General features: G+C 35.7%; 1 protein-coding gene, 1 long non-coding RNA gene and 1 other non-coding gene across 4 annotated transcripts; all 3 read left to right on the forward strand.

The window, feature by feature from the left end:
- Positions 1 to 1,869: 1,869 nt before the first annotated feature.
- LOC113326784 (3-oxoacyl-[acyl-carrier-protein] synthase II, chloroplastic-like) lies at positions 1,870 to 7,194 on the forward strand. Of its 2 annotated transcripts, none has more exons than XM_026574436.1 (13): positions 1,870 to 2,776; positions 3,649 to 3,833; positions 3,906 to 4,109; positions 4,499 to 4,609; positions 4,693 to 4,788; positions 4,922 to 4,967; positions 5,060 to 5,139; positions 5,436 to 5,504; positions 5,610 to 5,694; positions 5,889 to 6,043; positions 6,127 to 6,207; positions 6,622 to 6,681; positions 6,836 to 7,194. In XM_026574436.1, exons 1-13 carry the CDS (start codon positions 2,446 to 2,448, stop codon positions 6,950 to 6,952), a joined length of 1,620 nt encoding a protein of 539 aa, XP_026430221.1. In that variant the 5' UTR covers positions 1,870 to 2,445; the 3' UTR covers positions 6,953 to 7,194. The 2 variants fall into 2 exon arrangements, with proteins under 2 accessions (XP_026430221.1, XP_026430220.1); XM_026574435.1 differs by having other exon boundaries at positions 1,871 to 2,776; positions 3,619 to 3,833.
- Positions 7,195 to 8,587: 1,393 nt separating this feature from the next.
- Positions 8,588 to 9,899, forward strand: LOC113326967. The gene is made up of 2 exons (XR_003348642.1): positions 8,588 to 8,901; positions 9,145 to 9,899. It is a non-coding gene; the product is annotated as an uncharacterized LOC113326967 (long non-coding RNA).
- A 5,430-nt stretch (positions 9,900 to 15,329) lies between these two features.
- Positions 15,330 to 15,402, forward strand: TRNAK-CUU. The gene has a single exon. It is a non-coding gene; the product is annotated as a tRNA-Lys (tRNA).
- Positions 15,403 to 17,971: the final 2,569 nt, after the last annotated feature.

A 17,971-nucleotide genomic window follows, 5' to 3' on the forward strand; every position in this document is an offset into this window, starting at 1 on the left:
CAATCATAAAGGGAAATACATGGATGGTGTCCAAATACTCACATAAGAAGGTGAAGAAAGAAGCCTAAAATTTCAAAACGATACGAATAGTTTTTAGTCCCATATCCATTTTCTAGTCTTGAAGTACATGTAACATGTTGTGTGTCTTTAGAGAAAAAATTCCAGGTCAATTTTTAACTATGTATAGATCTTATCATAACAACAAAATGCTTTATGTCAGCGTGTAGGCAAAGTAGAAATTGATTTATGAGTAACTAAATAGAATAAAAATCCTGAAAAATTGAATGGAATTACGTGCATCAACAAAACCCCTGAAAAATATAATTGTAACCGAGTGTATACCGCAATCCAAAACATTAAATAAATCGCATATACACACTTGTATCTTTTATTACCCTAAAACTTACCTTGAAAGATAAGGAAATCAATTTTTTTAAAACAATCAAGTAGCACCACTGAAATCGATTTTTATCAATCGAATGGAAGATTACCTCTTCATTATCTTCGATTTTCATATTCGTCCCAATTCTTTTCACAGTTGGAAGGTTAAATAAGACATAACGCTCCTATTTTGTTTCCCCTAGACCTGCTTCCCGGAAATGGAGCTTTCCCTGCTTCCCCTTTGGGACCGGACTTGTCGTCACTTACATTCTATTTGGTGAAGGACCGGACTTGTCGTCACTTACATTCTATTTGGTGAACCCTGCCTGCAGATTCGGGGTATTACACAAGAAGAACGAGCTCAGGCAAGCTCGGGTCTCCTCCGGGTCAACAAGCTTATTTTCTTTTATCCTTTTCGCCAAATGTTGGGCTTGACCATAGCTTCTACTCCAGGCTGAATTTTGTTTTCTCAACCCCTTAGTTTGTCCTTGAATTAACATGTTAAATATTCACAATTCAAAAGAGTATGTAAAATATAAAATGATATGTCATTATTATGGACTGGATTTTTTAATTTTTTATTAATAAATGAAACTCTTAAGTTACTCAAAGAAGGGGTACACACTCATGAATCAACCAAGGGACATTTCATGAAGCTTTAAAGCCTATGTGACATGTAATATCTTGTGCGTATGTGTTTGGAATCACATTTTCACGACCAGCGTATTTCACAGGGCCGTATACTAAAAATCATGGCTATAAATTCCTTGTAGACCAAGAGCTGAGTTCACCTATGAAAGCTGAATTCATCTTCTGGCAACGAGGGATGAACTGTGGCTAAGCTTTGGCAATGAGGGCTCACCTTCATCTTCAGATCTCCTTTTCAAGTATCACTCTTTCGACGTCTTTGATTTTAATTTGAGTGATCCTCAAAAATGATTACTTTCCCCTTAGTTCGAGATGCCTTGAGAATAATAATTCATCCCCAATAATAAAATGACTATTTTACTCTTTGTATGAATTTCACCAGCTACATCAGCATATCGATTATAAATAAAATATAATCCGACGGTTTAAAAGTATATGCTCATTATATTGTTATGTCTCGATTGCTTGATAACAAGACTTAGAAAAGAAATGAATAATGAATTATCTCTTCTTTTTTTTCTAATGAACTTATTTATTAATTTTCATTTTTAATCCATTGGATAGTTTTACATCTCAAAAAGACTATCATCCGGCAGGAAATTAGTTGGAAGCCTAGCAACAAGCTGAGCTCTAACCCCTTTTGAATGACCACACTAATTTATGGAAAACAAATTCACCGGCAATTATGCAAGCGCTTCAGAAATTGTGTGGTTTCATCCCAAGCTCTCCCAAGATGGTGAAGGCAAGTGTCCCAAAACCGGATCCTCGTGTAGTGCATTTATATATTATTCTACCACTATAAATGAATTTTCCAATTCTGTGACTAATAAATGAAAGTCTAATTTACACAAAGGAGGGATGCAATACAACAAACATATTGGGTGCCATTGTCAAACAAAACCAATCAAAGTGATTGCTTGTTCCTCCTCTAAATTGCATTTTCTATTTCCATTTCTCTTCCCCCCTGCAAAATTCACTTTTCCTCTCTCTCCAGGAAAGATAAAAATTGATAGTTTCTCTCTCTGGAAAAAACAAAACCCTCCATTGAGCACTTGGCTTTCTCTATGACAAGGAACTCAGATTCGCAATTACTTGGCATCAACAACAACTACAACTTTGGTGGTTTCTCCCTGATTCAAGATTGGGTTCTTCTTTTTCATTTCAATTTCAATATAAAGGATACATTTTTACATCTCTAAAAATCACCATTTCTCTCTTGATTCTCTCTGGGTTTTTCATTTTCCAATCTGGGTTTCTCTTAGATTCAACAATTATCAAAACCCATTTCTTTTGGATTCATAAAAATCCCATTTTTCTTCTTTTTGTGTATCATGTTATTCTTCTCACTCTAGAGTACTGTACTTCACAAGCAAAAGAAACCCTTTCTTTTCTTTCTTTCAAATCTGTGTGATTTTAATGGCAACTTCATCAATGGCTGCTTCACCTCTATGTACGTGGTTAGTTGCAGCTTGCATGTCTGTTTCTCACGAAGAAAATTCATCAAAAATGTTACAATCTCATAAAAGACTAAGTAAAGGAGCTGCAAGAAGGAAAAGGGTTGTTATGTCAAAATGTAATGGTGGTGATAATAAGGGTTTGATGAGTGGATCATCAAGTTTTCATGGATTGATGAGTTCTTGTTTTGAACCTTGTGAGGAGTTTAATGGATTCTTCTTTGGTGGTGCTTCTAGTAGAAATCTCAGTGGTGGAAGTAGACAAAGAAGGAGTAATCAAGCTGCTTATGCTGGTAATTTTACATTTATTGAATTTCAGATTCATGTTTTTGATTTTTTTTTAATTTAATTTATTGGAAATTGATATAAAAAATTTGTTTGTATCTAAGGGTTTGTTCTCAATCATTAACTTATTTAGATCACCAATTTCTTTTTCTTTTTCTTTTTTGCATCATTTTTTAATAGTCTTATTTGCAGATAGTTGTATTGTTCAACCACTACCTAACAATTCATGTCTACTTTTGTCTTCACTGTTTTGTGTGTTTCAGAATTCAGATTAGTGTAATTTTTTTAGTGTTAATCTCTCATATTAGCTTCGTAAGCTTGATTAATTAGTGAGTTTAATCCAGATTAGTGATGTTAATCACTTGTTAGTGTTGATTGGTTCAGTAGTTAGTACTATTGAATCCACTGAGATCTACTAGTTAAGTTAGAGATTAGAGAATAATGTGGAGAAAATTTTGAGTAATTTGATTAGGACGTTAATTAGTGTGATGATAGGTCAGGAAACTTTAATCTGGAACCGTAGTTTCAAAACATAATAATAGTTCATTTCCATGTGTTCTAATTTTTCTGTTTATCAATTCAATTTAATTCAGAGTTACATGTGTTATTGAACTTCAGTGTTGAGGGTGTGGGTTGATTGGTGATGCTATTGTTTGACCTTTATGAGGTCCAATTGGAACTAACATTTAGATCTTCCAGTGTATTGCCGAGTATAAACATGAGTTTCCTGCTAGCTTCTAAGCCACTATTTGAGCTTCCAGAATGCGTCGAATAAGCACCCTTTCATTAGGTGTTGCAGATAATCACAGTTCCAAATAACTATGTGTGCGATTTCGTTGGAAATTTGCAGTTGATTCCGTATCTAAAACCATGTCTGTAGCTGTGCAGCCTACGAAAGAAACAACAAAAAAGAAATCTGTTACAAAGCAACGGCGAGTTGTTGTTACAGGGACCGGTGTGGTTTCGTCAGTTGGTCATGATTCGGATGTGTTTTATAATAACCTGCTTGAGGGTGTCAGTGGAATAAGTGAAATCGAGGCTTTTGATTGTGCTCAGTTCCCAACGGTATATCCTCTTGGCTTACTTCTATTGTGATACGTGCCTGGTATTGATTTTGTGCACCTTATGCTTTGGCAGAGGATTGCAGGAGAAATCAAGGATTTCTCGACAGAGGGATGGGTAGCACCAAAACTCTCAAAGAGAGCGGACAAGTTCATGCTTTACATGCTTACTGCTGGTAAAAAAGCCTTGGCAGATGCTGGGATGACAGAAGATGTCATGAATGAGTTAGATCGAGCTAAATGTGGTGTATTGATTGGATCTGCAATGGGTGGCATGAAGGTGAGCTTAACGCTTTCTGTACATTGAATTGCTGTAATTTAAGATCAAATAGCTTTAGTCATAGATGACTAAGTTATGGCATACATCTGCTCTCTGATTCTTCATGGTTCTTCTGGGGATGTGCTACTGTATGTGTATAACTAGGAGTTAGGCATCCATCTCATGGAAATCCAATTATGACCCACAATTTTCCAATTAGCTGGAGTTAGTGCTTTCCAAAAGTTGCCTGAAACTGCCCTGCCTTTAACCTGGCATAAGACTTTGTGACTTACCTAAAATTATAGCTCAAACTTATGTCGATTTATCCTATGGGTAGCAAAAACCTGCTTTCTTGTGTTACTACTTATGACTCTGGAGTTAATTTGTGTAGTTGCTTGTATTATGAGCAGGTTTTCCATGACGCAATTGAAGCTCTAAGGGTGTCGTATAAGAAAATGAACCCATTTTGTGTACCTTTTGCCACCACCAATATGGGTTCTGCCATGCTTGCAATGGACCTGGTAAGTGTAGATTGACTATTGGATGCTATTTCTTTTAGAAATTCGTTAGTTTCTTAAGTGATGTTCTCTGCATTTTTCTAAAGGGATGGATGGGTCCAAACTATTCAATCTCTACTGCTTGTGCCACTAGCAACTTCTGTATATTGAATGCAGCCAACCATATCATCAGAGGCGAAGCCGTAAGTGACTCATTATTAGTTTTCCCAATCATAGCCTAGAGCTGGTTTTAGTAGTTCCAAAATTGAAATGGTGAACCAGAATTATCTTTACCTGTTGACTGCATATCTTTTCTAATTTTTGGAGATGCTGCAGGATGTGATGCTTTGTGGGGGTTCAGATGCTGCAATCATTCCAATAGGTACACTTAAAACCCAAAATCTAGATAACTAGCATATCTTATCAACTTCCGAGCATGACTTTTTTTTGTTTCGTATTGGATGTTCCATGTAGGCTTGGGAGGTTTCGTAGCATGCCGTGCACTTTCTCAGAGAAATGGTGATCCAACAAAAGCTTCACGCCCTTGGGATGTTGTAATATGCTAAACCTTTCTTGTTTCATTTTCAATTGTAAATAGCTTTAAGTCCAAATTAGCTTTTGAGGGCCCTTACTTTAACGGAGTCCTATTGGCTGGAAGTTTTGTGATGGTATTAATGTTGTTACCAATAATGTCTGTGTTAGGTGGTTTCGAAATCTGTCATGCTTGTCATACAATAATTGGGAACTAGAGAAACTATACCTGCTTGTTTGTAACTGTAAATTATTGCGGTTTGATATAACTGTGTGTAAAATGCTTAACATGACATGATGCAAATTTGTAATTGAACAGAATCGTGATGGTTTCGTTATGGGTGAAGGTGCTGGGGTTCTTGTTCTAGAAGAACTTGAACATGCTCAGGTAAAGTTGCACCAAATGGTTTTTGAAATTAAGAATTTAAAGGCAAGTAATCTTCAAATGACATAAATTTTACCCATTTTAAACTATTTCCCCTTGAATTTACAGAAAAGAGGAGCAACTATATATGCTGAATTTCTAGGTGGAAGCTTCACTTCCGATGCTTATCACATGACTGAGCCTCATCCAGATGGTATATAGTGAAATCCATATCGTATCTTCAACTCTCTCTTTGATAACTACCTCTTTTTTGTCACACTCCTGGTATTACATTCTCATTGGCTTATGGGTTGTTTCAATGAACTTGTATTTCTTTTGTTCGTACTTTATTTGATTATGTATTTGAATTGGACTGATTACTCTTATTTATTTCCGTTGGTGAATTAGGGACTGGAGTTATACTTTGCATAGAGAGGGCCTTAGCTTCAGCTGGGGTATCAAAGGAAGATGTTAATTATGTGAATGCACATGCTACATCAACACCAGCAGGAGACTTGAAAGAATACCAAGCTCTTATTCATTGTTTTGGTCAGAATCCTGAGGTAATGCGAACATGATTTGGTTGACATTTGTTCCTTCTCTTGGAATCAGCCCTTACGATTTTTGAATTGTCGAAATCTTGCAGCTAAGAGTAAACTCTACGAAATCTATGATTGGTCACCTTCTAGGAGCAGCTGGTGCTGTGGAAGCTGTTGCAACAGTACAGGTACCTTTAACTTCATTTGTTGTATTGAATTATAAATCTTTTTATGTTCTCTAAAAAATTTCAAATTTAGCTTTTAAAATGGAAAGCGCTCTAGTGCTTGATTCCTTTAATTTACCATGATGAATCGCGAACAATTTATTCAATCATCATATGAGTTTTAACCCAACGGAAATTCCCAAAATGAGACTGGCTGTGATCTTCAATGAGTTTCATTTTATGGTTATGACAATTAACAAGGGTGCTTAAACGTGTTTAAGCAGGGGCAGTGGCACTGTACGTGTGAATGATTTGAAATTGGTTCATTTTGAAATCTGATTGGCATTGTAAACAAAGACATGAAACATCATTTACTTTCTTACTGTTTTGCTTTTTTTCTGCTAAAATTCTGATCATGGATGTTGTTCTTGCTTTTAGGCGATAAAGACGGGTTGGGTACATCCGAATATCAATCTAGAAGAACCTGAGAAAGGCGTGGTATGTTTTCTCTTTTCTGTTCTTTTGTCTTTGGTCATGTTTTTCGCCATTCATTTCATTCAGTTGGTCATCTTATTGTTGTTTCTACATTCTGTTACAAACACACAATGCTTTAGTTGTTGTGTCTAACAGTTTACTGACTTTGTTGAATCAGGACACATCTCTGTTAGTGGGTCCAAAGAAGGAACGTCTAGACATAAAGGTCGGTTTATCGAACTCGTTCGGTTTTGGTGGACACAACTCATGTATTCTGTTTGCTCCATTCAAGTGATAAACACTTTCACGAATCCAAGCTAGACTGAAGAGTTTATATTAGTCTGTTGTATTTCCATGTGAACGTTCCAAGCTTTTACTCTCGCCCTTTTCTCTTGTTTGATAGATTTTGTGAACTTCTTTCTGGTTAGATTCACTTTTAGTTTGAAATGGGCAACAGAATTTTGTATAAAACACTTTTTAGCTCTGAGAATATTTTGTGTACAACGATTGATCCTTTTTAGGTGTTTTTCCTTGCTCAAGTACAACGATAGTCAACAGTCCAACTATTCACTCTTCCCGTTCCTCAGACTATTTAAGTTGCACATTCGCACAGAAGTTTTACTTGTAGCACAGCGTAACGTCGCCAGGACCAAATACAGGTTTCACACATCATATCAGTTCATTTCCGCAACTTAATGTTCAACTGGACCTCGTTTTAATATAAAACCAGAAGGGCTAGCCAGTATCAAAGCGTGTGGAACCAGAACCCGGGGGTCCTATATTTCAACAAGCTTTCAATGAGGAATGGAGGACGGACTTTCCAGTGGTTTGTTGGAAACTTGTTTTGAGGCATACTCATATGTTTTGAGGCATACATCTGTCTAAGTTCGGCTGAAAAATTATCAGCCGAATCTTGAATTACATCAAAAAATTTAAGTATGTCTCAAAATATGTTTTGTTTGTTGTGTGACCGGATGGAGTACAAATCTCTAATCCATTAAAGAACAAGTATTAAGGTTGTCATGTCGGCCCATGTGAGGGTTAAGGGAAACCCCAGACAATAGAAAACTACAAAAAGAGATTAAAAATTGTAAAAGGAGATATGAGAGGTTCAGTGATTCTTTAATCAAGAAAAAAAAGTTTAGTGAATTAAGCTTTAGAATAATCCATAAAACCTGGCGGAAAAAAATTACATCAAAATTAAATTTGATTTAAATTATTATATTACGTAGATTACAAATACAAGTAAAGATCAGTAATGAAAAAATTAAAAACAGAAAAGACGAGAAACGGCTGGTCAACTAACTAAGGTGCATCAATGAGTCAACAATCTTTGGTTTTCATGTCATAAGTGTTCTAATTATAGATGCTAGAATTAAATATGGGATTTTCAAAATCAGAGATCAAGATTTTCTAATATCATGACATTAATTTACTGTATTTCCAAAAATAAATGACAGGAAAATTAATATTTTATGCTTAAAATAATCTTTTTTCTTAATTAATCAAATTAGGTACAATATTTAATTACATTGTTTTTATCAATACAGTCTAATCTAAACAAGTTGGGAGTTTTTTTGTTTTGCACATTAAACTCATTCTCATCTTGAAAGTCTTCTCATCTCATTAAGAAATTATGAAGAGTTTTTTGTTAATCCTTTTTGTAGTTTTTGTTGGAACATGTAATTTGTAATAGTCAACAATGGTCTAGATAATTATAAAGAAGTGTAGAAAAAAAGGTACTCTAGAATATACTAGAGTTAGAGTTTCCAAAAATCAGTTAAGACTTGGCTAGAATTTGCTAGGACAAGTAAGGTCAAATGAATGTTCTAGATAAGAAAAACCTAGAGAGAACTAGAGAACATACGGTTGTACAAGAAAGTGTACTTTGGGATTGTAAAGAACATTCTAGATAAGAAAAGTCTAGATTAAACTTGAGTATCCAATGACGTTTATGTAAGCCTATAAATAGGCATTTCATGTATCATTTGTAAGCAAGCGAGAAGATTAAATTCAATAGAAGAGAAAATTCGAAGTTACAAATCCTTGCTTCCACCTTCACTACTAGAGTTCCAGGAGCTCTATACGAGAAACACCACTATGTTCGTATATCTCCGTAAATATTATTCAACGTTAAAATTATTTCAATTTCTAACATGGTATCAGAGCGGGTTCGATCCAAATGGGCGCTAAAGTTTCCGCTACAAGTTGAAGGTGATAATTCTGCACAATAGAAGACGCAAGGTACGTCTCAACTATCCAAGTTCACTACTTATTTTACAACCCCCAATATAATCTAGTTATCACCCAATTCTAAATTTAGAAAAATATAAAAAGAACATAGCAGCTCGTGAAGTTGAAGTAGTTCTTAGAAATGATAAGTCTCCATATAACATAAAATACAAGTAAGAAATGTATAAGTTTCACCTCCTTCCATTAAAGAAAAATAAATAACAAAAATAACAAGAGAAGTTTCCATCCTCGCAGGAGATGCACCAAAGAGTGCACTTCTAAAGAAAATTTGAGGGAAGAGCATCAAAGAAATGCCTCCTCAAATAACAGAGATGGCAAAAATGAGAGTCATCCTGTAAAAATATTCTACTCATAAAGTTGAGTGGGCGGAACCTCTGAACCTACGATGGTCAAGTTTCGTGAAAGGCGAGGAACATCAACAGAAGGAAAAAGCCTCTGAATTTAAGACTGTCAAGTTCGGTCTAAACCGTGAAGGAGAAGGAGATAATTGGCACAAGACAGAGGCTCTGAATCTACAAGGAACATACTGCGAAAATGCCAGGTCAACAAAGAAGATCTAAAACAAGATATGGAGACACTACGAAGGCGAGCTGGTTTCAATGTGACTACAAGTCCGAAATGAATACACTACGAGCAAGAGAAGCCAAGAGCTATCAAGAGATTGGGTGAAGAACAAATTGGACGCTAAGCCAATTACAAATTAAGAGGGGGTGTTGGAACATGTAATTTGTAATAGTCAACAATGATCTAGATAATTATAAAGAAGTGTAGAAAAAAAGTACTCTAGAACATACTAGAGTTAGAGTTTCCAAAAATCAGTTAAGACTTGGCTAGAATTTGCTAGGACAAGTAAGGTCAAATGAATGTTCTAGATAAGAAAAACCTAGAGAGAACTAGAGAACATACGGTTGTACAAGAAAGTGTACTTAGAGATATGTTGTAAAGAACATTCTAGATAAGAAAAGTCTAGATTAAACTTGAGTATCCAATGACGTTTATGTAAGCCTATAAATAGGCATTTCATGTATCATTTGTAAGCAAGCAGGAAGATTAAATTCAATAGAATAGAAAATTCGAAGTTACAAATCCTTGCTTCCACCTTCACTACTAGAGTTCTAGGAGCTCTATACGAACAACACCACTATGCTCGTATATTTCCGTAAATATTATTCAACGTTAAAATTATTTCAATTTCTAACAGTTTTAGCAGTAAGTGATAGTGGTTTATTCTGAAGTGTCCATGGATTAAGTCTGCATGGAATTCATGTCAATACAGTGAGTTTGAACGGATCGATTTCATGCGCGGCGCATCACGGCGGCAATGGCCGTGAGAGGATATGTGAACATCGGTTTGATTGCGGCGTTGAAATTCGATGTGGCGGTGACCGGACAATGATGGTTGCAAGTAGGAAGACGGATATTTTGGGTCGTTTTGGCTTTTACTTCAAGATGGTCGATGAGCCTGAGTTTAATCCAAATTTGTGTGATGTTTTTGGTGTTTGTGATGGATTCGGGCAACATAGAGAAGTGGAGGAGGCCGTGTTTACTGTCAAGTCACATATTGTGGAAGAAACTATAGCTAGAACAAGTGATGGAGCTCAAGCATTTCTTCATGCAAATTCATTTTCTTTGTGGAGTACTGCTGTAACTAATTCAGAATTTTGAATGTATGAACGATTCATCAAATGAAAATACATCGATCTAGAGGTCCGTACTCCGATATTGATTCTGATTCAGTTTTTTTTTTGTAAAAAATTGTTATCATTCAAAGTGCTTGCAACTCGCTAAGCTGAATACAGGTGGCATACTGAGTTTTATTATTCCTTTCAATATTAATTGGACTAAATTGCAAAAACCTCCGGTACGTACACAGCTGTTAAATGTAGACTGGCAAAGATTCATGTATATAGTGATGAATCACAGTTTATTAACACCAATAAATTAATCAAACCATTATTGAAATTGCCAAAAGAATTAGACATGATAAGGCGTGTACGCATTTGTATCACACTGTTACAGGATTGAATGTGCTGATTTGGCTTAATTACAGGTTTACTGATTTGTTTTTTTACCAGGAAAACAAAAGGGTTTAGTGATTAAACAATGTGATTTAGTTCATATAACCAGCCTAGAGTTAGATGGGAAATGTGTCCAACCAACAACTATTAAAAGTGAAGTTAATTAGGTCAATTCCTATGGTAATGTTCAAACTCAAAATTTTGTTGAGCCACGTGATGGTTAAACGGGTTTCTTCATTACGATAAGCAGGGTAAAATGCACAGATTTGATTTTCTAGGGTCCCATTAATATTTTTTTAATATAAAATGTTTTGTAGGATAAAGATGAAAAATAAAATATAATATTTAGGTGAGATAAAATAGGATGGAGTGAGATAAAATAGGATTAAAAATTAGTAAAATAATCAGGGATTGTACTTGCGTGAATCCAAGAGTCACGGATGTTAATGAGAATGTCGCTGGCGGATTTGGCATGGTCGTGCGTTGTTGCTTCTAACACCCGCGTTTTTGACAAGAACGCTCATCCTTACCACAGACGCGCGCTGGTTATTCCATCTCGATGTTCAAATCAACAGATTTGTTGATTTGAACATCCATTTTTCATGTTTGTTCGTTTCATAGTGGGAGCAAAATGAACAAACTCCAAATTTGTTCATTCCATATGAAATGCTCCTGGTCCTTCAATGACTCATGTTCCTAGACTCGTAACTGCTTCTCATACCAAAGGGTCAACTATCTAAACGTGCATAACTCATAGCTAGGTTGAAACAAAAGAAGAAACGTTTAAAAATGGTGTTCCACTAGTAGTTGTGTTAGTTGAAGTTCCACAACTCTGTTCCCAATCCCATATGATGACTATAAGGTCCTAGTCTGGAGCAGCAGCATTTTTTTTTTTTTACTTTTTTTATTTCACGGGAAAGATGAATAAAATAACGAAGAGACCAACAGTTTCTAATTTCAAATATGAGAGTCAGGCCCCAACTAATTGATTAGGTTGGTTATATCTAGTTTCAAATATGATATTGTCAATGAGACCAGCTGCCCGTCTAGCTCATGGTGGGCGTTTAAAGTTGTGGTCATGGGTTCGAGCCCCACCATGGGCGTTTAAAGTGGTTTTTCTGATGCCTTAGAGCGTCCACAGTGGTGCGAGTATAACCAAAGACTAAAAAAAAGATCAAATTTGGGTTTAGTCCATCATGTGGCGTAGTGGGAAAAGAGTATATTTGGTCGCGCGTTGATAATAATTACGCCCGGGATCAGGCGTTGGTAAAGATAGCGCCCGAGTGGGGCGTTGGTAAAGATAACGCGCGAGTGGGGCGTTGGTATAGTATACGCTTCAGAAACAAAAAAAAAATAAATGGGGCGGAGGTATAAAGCCCGCCCCATGCAAGTTGAGTAAATTGTGAAAGTGGGGCGTTAAGTATATGAACGCCCCATTTCGCGCGTTATCTTTACCAACGCCCCATCGGGCGTACATTATATCAACGCCCCGTTTCAGGCGTACATTATATCAACGCCCCTTGTGTAGCGGACATTATATCAACGCCCGATGAATGGCGGAGATTATATCAACGCCCGATGTGTAGCGGAGATTATATCAACGCCCGACTATATTTGGATTTGGTCTTGATCGCAGACCAAATTTGGTCTGGATTTTACTCTTTGATCAAATTTTGATCGATGGTCCGTCCCACAACGCCAGCCCACTCGACTGAAAATTTGGGTTTACTCGTCCATTGCAGTTGCTCTTAAGAGAAGATATCCTCAAAATAGTGGTCTCAAATCCTTTATCGTGTAGATTTTGTCCAACAAACGGCTTCTAAAGTGTGAGATAGTGTAAAAATTAGCCCTCCTTCATTTTTACACCTTTTTAAATACTTAATAGTCTTGACTACTTATTAAATAAAATTAATAACATTGTTGAAGTAGAAATTGAATATGGAAGACAAAAGAATATGAACTCTTACTGTTCCCATATGTTGCCTCGTTAAAACCTTGGAAACAAAAATTCCAGTGCGAATGATGAAGGGAAAAGAGTACAATACGATAAGTTCAAAAATATGTCTTTCATATTTTCTACGTTTTATAGGTGATTGAAGAAAACCCAGTATTGATACGCAATAGTAGTATCAATGCTAGCTAGTTGACTTGTGCTGAAAACTGTTGCGATGCAATCCTTGCTTTCTTTTGTTGATTCTGACAGTGGTTTCTTGACAATTATATCAATACTATCTTTAGGTCTTCATCGTTTATCATATAGTTGGTGTGGTAATGGTTGCCTCACTAAAAACCTTGTCGAGTTACAAAAACTCCGGGAAAAAATAATCTCAATCGAAAGGAAGAATAGTACAATACAACTTCACATTTCGGAGTCAAATATGTCGACATCATATCTTTGGATCCTCCCCCTTCTTTCGGCATCTCCCCCTGATTCCATTCAAAGGAGTTTCAGACAGTTTCTTTTGTCATATACTTGCCGAAAGTGAATTTAGTCAATGACTTAATAAATAAGTCACTCATGTCCCCCCTGAAGATTATTGTACCTTCATAATCCAGAACTTTTAGATTGCACTTTCTTTAGAAGTCCTCTTTATGTCTTTGCAGGGATAAAACAAACTCATGTCAATTGTTCCTTTAAAGTATATGATTACATTCATTATACCGTTTCAAAGACACTGTGTTAGCGCTAAACTATATCTAGCTAATAAGTTCATCGAGGATGAAATATTTGGTCGAGTACATTATGCTAAGTACGACAATGCGTCCATTGCACTTAGATAGGAGAATATCATCTTCTAACACATCTTCACCATCTTCCTTTAGATGAAGTGGTCATTTACTTACAGTTGAACCTTAACTTATCATGTGAGTGCTAGCAGGATGCATGTCCTTGTTAAATTGCCTGACAACTTTGGACATATGCAAACTGGTGAATAATATACCACAAGCTCGGTGTCTGATCGAGTTTTTCTCATATTTTCATCTCAAATTCGAATTTCATAAAACTTGTAAAAATGGAAAGATTTTTTTGACTCATATCACCTTTTGTAAATTCTTTCCACAAAAGCTGAGGTGCTAATTTGCAACATGTCATTGTTGAAGTTATTGACTGTTTTATAGTCTAACAAGTAGAGTCTATACCACGGAACATTCAAACTTGGGGAAAAATATCATGAATGCTTCAAATAATTTTATTCAGAGCATTACATAATATAAATAGTTAATATGTCGCCTTCGAAACATAGTGCCTTCATCTTTTGAACAATGCATCGTCATTGGTTGAATGTTTTTATGATTAAAATATAGCCTTTGTAGACAAAAATGACTTCTGTATCAGAGATTCTTTAATGATGTTCAAGTACTTGTGAGTCCAAAAAATCAAATTCAAACCTAATTGGTTTAGTCAAAACCCGGTTAACTGTTTGGTCAAGGCCCAATCGTTTGAGTTGACTAGGTCATGGTTAATAAAATGACGCATATATGATCCATTATATATGAACTACTCAGGCCCGTTGAAAATATACTTGAAATTATTAGCGTACAGGCCCAAATACATTATTAACCCTAAAATTGGGTTTTTTTGGTTTGGTTATATGCAAAGTCAGGATCATGAGGTAAATTTTACGCCACAGTGAAAGCTGCCGTACACAATTTGAACAACAAATACAAATGTTCAGCAGTAAAGGAGATTTTGAGTTCGAGATTTTCTTTGTGGGTCATATGCAAATTATAGGTCACAGTGACTGATTTTAGATTAAGATTTGGAGCACAAAGCAGAATTCAAGCTACATGCATAACCAAAAGTGGGGTTGTGAGCCAAGACCTGAAACAGGTTCCTCAGTTTCAGATCACCGGCTTCGTATCTCTGTTCAATGACTGCCTTGTGACTTTTGCCTCTTAATGCAAAGCATGTGGAACCAGACCCAATTAGCTCTCAGTAGGTGTATGTGAGGGTAGATCTAGTAGGTTTATTGATTTTTACCAGGAAAACAAAAGGGTTTAGTGATTAAACAATTTGAATTAGCCCATGGAACCAGGCTGGTTAGATGGGAAATATGTCCACCCAACAACTATTAAAAGTAAAGTTAGTCCTTCAGTGACTCATGTTCCTAGACTTGTAACTGCTTCTCATACCCAAGTGTCAATTATCTAAACGTGCATAGCTCATAGCTAGGTTCAAACAAAAGAAGAAACACTTAAAAATGGTGTTCCACTAGTAGTTGCATGTGTTAGTTGAAGTTCCACAACTCTGTTCCCTATCCCATTATGATGACTATGAGGTCCTAGTCTGGAGTAGCAGCATATTATTTTACTTTTTTTCTCCCATGCGAAAGGTGAGTAAAATCATTAAGAGATCAACAATTTCTAATTTCAGATATGATGTTGCCTATGATACCAGTTGCCCGTCTAGCTCAGTTGGTAGAGCGCAAGGCTCTTAACCTTGTGGTCGTGGGTTCGAGCCCCACGGTGGGCGTTCGAAGTTGTTTTTTTTGTGTGCCTTGAGTGTCCAAGATTCGAGTCTCACCTGTGTTGCATGGAATGATGATACATCATACACATTATCAAAATGATTGTTCTTATTTTTAAATTAAAGAGAGCGGGTCTATTCGCATGTTAATTCTTACCGTATTTTAGGATGCAATCCTTGCTTTGTTGTGCTGATTCTGACAGTGATTTCACTTGACAAACTATCGAGGTTCATTAGTTGAACAATTACTAGTTTTTCACCCGTACGATGTATTGGTCGGTTTCTCTCTTATGAAATATAAGATTCATGCTGGGAATTTCTTTTTTTAGATCTTTCTCCAAGGCTATTGCAGATGTTGCAGCTCACAATTTAAACTAATCACACGGAAAAAACGAAGATAATTTCACATCATATTGAGATTGTGGGGAGAATGTACAGGGGGAAAATAATATGTTGCCAAAGTCAGAATTCAAAATTCTTAAAAGGTTAACCAATTTTTCATAAAGATTTCATGCAAAACTGAAATTAGGGTAATACATGTAACCAAATTAGAGGGCTTACAGCAACTGTGAGTGTAGGAACCAAAACACAAACCTTCAAAAGATTTGATTATTTATTCTCATGTATGTATTACATAGAGTATCATCTGATTTATCCTGATATTTCATACGTGGTTGTTTCATTCTTAACAAAATTAGCTTAAAAAAATTTAAACTCACTCTTACTTTAAGAAATACAAATTCACCTAACAAAATTGTAAGATTAGTGTGAAACAACGCCAATATTTGTTGTTACGTTGTTACTGTACAACGCCAATAATTGTTGTTACGTTGTTACTGTTTTCTCCAAGTAAAAAACTTGGTAATAATATGGTTACCATACTTATTAACTTGGTAACAATTAATATTTAGTTGATATGTCGACTTAGTAATAATATGTATATTATGTGCTTATAATCAGCACATAATTACTATACTTTCTCCACCTTTTCCGGGTTTCATCGACAGGCTCTGTCAATACCCCATGCCTTCCCATACTGTTTAATGTAAAATTAAAGCAAACAATGTCGAACCGGTGGGGAAATGATTTTTTTTCTTTGTTTTCGAAGCATATTATGTAAAATTTTAATTTATCTGGATCCAATGGGTAATTGACTACCAAAATTGAAAATTTAATGTGGTCAAAATTTTAACTTGGTGGCAAAAACGAATTTACAGTAGCATATAAGGGTGTAAATCTTTTGCACACCATGCGTGAAGACGATGCACAAGGGTGTAAAGCTTCTACACACCACATGTGAAGACGATGATATATATGCTTAAGATGAGCCTCCAAGAGTGAGCAAGCCAATATAACTTGCATTTGTGGCTGATGATGCAGACAAAAGCTCCTGGCCCGTGGAGTAGCTTTTGATTACTATAACCATTGGTTCATTTTATAATGGACCTTTGGAGTGATCGTGCTAAATAAATAGGAAGCACCTCAAGGTATGTTGCTTACTTCTCAAAAAAGTCTCTTCAAGTTTTAAACTTTGAAATGGACCGACAACCGTCCAAATGATTTCATCGCAATGATTACTGGATAGTACTACTTGTATATATAGGACTCTTCATGCTACAAAATGAGGCAAATTAATATACTAATCCCATTCGTGTTCCAATCCCATTCGTCACTTTTTTCGGTTATCATTACAGGTGCAAGGTTAATAACCAAAGAGATTGAAAGTTCAACTTTTTTTTTGTCTTTTGAACCAATGGTAATTCGAGGTTATTGCAGCGCGAATGATGCCACTTCCCCCACCAATTCTGTCTTTCCTGCACCAAAAAAAAGAAAAAGGTTATGGACAATAAAAACATAATAAACATTTAATAACACAATTAGGCGCTACAGATTAGACATGTTTTGTTGTTCTTTATTTTAATTGTTGTTGGTCTTTCTAACTGAAACCGATGTGGTATTTACATGTCTAATCACAAACGCCTCTTAGAACACTAAAGATTAGACATAAAAACAATAACACAATTCAATTATGACTGGTCATATGAATGATAACAGCGCAAGGAAATGGAACCTTAGCTAGAAACATATAATGGACTCAATTTTGAGAGATTATAGAGAACGGAACTGTGAACCTAATACCCGCATTAACTTCTCTATCAGCACGACTTTTTCAACCAAAAAATAAATACTGCTGTAGAGTCTCTGTGTATAAAAAGAAATCAATCCTTACGATTAATGGATTTCGAAAACTAATCCCTTAAAATAAGAGATAAAAATGCTAAAAAGAAATCAATCCTTGCAATTGACGTCACAATGAGCAGTAGTAATACCGTTGTTTAGGTTCTTTCTATGACAATGATATACCCTTCACCAAAGAAATACTTATCATCTTGCATATATTCACATACCACACTACCATAACAAACCAATATATCAAAAAAAAAAATTGATATTGAATCCGCGTATTGCACCAACAAAAACTAAACAATGAATATAATAAAAAATAAAATTCTGAAAATCAAAACTGTGTTAGCTATGTTAGTATTAGTTACCTTCTTTTTTATCCGAAGCTGCA

This window comes from Papaver somniferum, unplaced genomic scaffold, assembly GCF_003573695.1.
Source record: "Papaver somniferum cultivar HN1 unplaced genomic scaffold, ASM357369v1 unplaced-scaffold_10, whole genome shotgun sequence".
In the NCBI taxonomy this organism is placed as follows: domain Eukaryota; kingdom Viridiplantae; phylum Streptophyta; class Magnoliopsida; order Ranunculales; family Papaveraceae; genus Papaver; species Papaver somniferum.

Bases quoted from the DNA above. Each gene is read 5' to 3' on its own strand.
- LOC113326784 (XM_026574435.1), top strand. From the start codon at position 2,446: ATGGCAACTTCATCAATGGCTGCTTCACCTCTATGTACGTGGTTAGTT. The intron at 4,789-4,921 runs GTAAGTGACTCA...GAGATGCTGCAG, and splicing joins ATATCATCAGAGGCGAAGCC to GATGTGATGCTTTGTGGGGG. The intron at 6,208-6,621 runs GTACCTTTAACT...TCTTGCTTTTAG, and splicing joins AAGCTGTTGCAACAGTACAG to GCGATAAAGACGGGTTGGGT.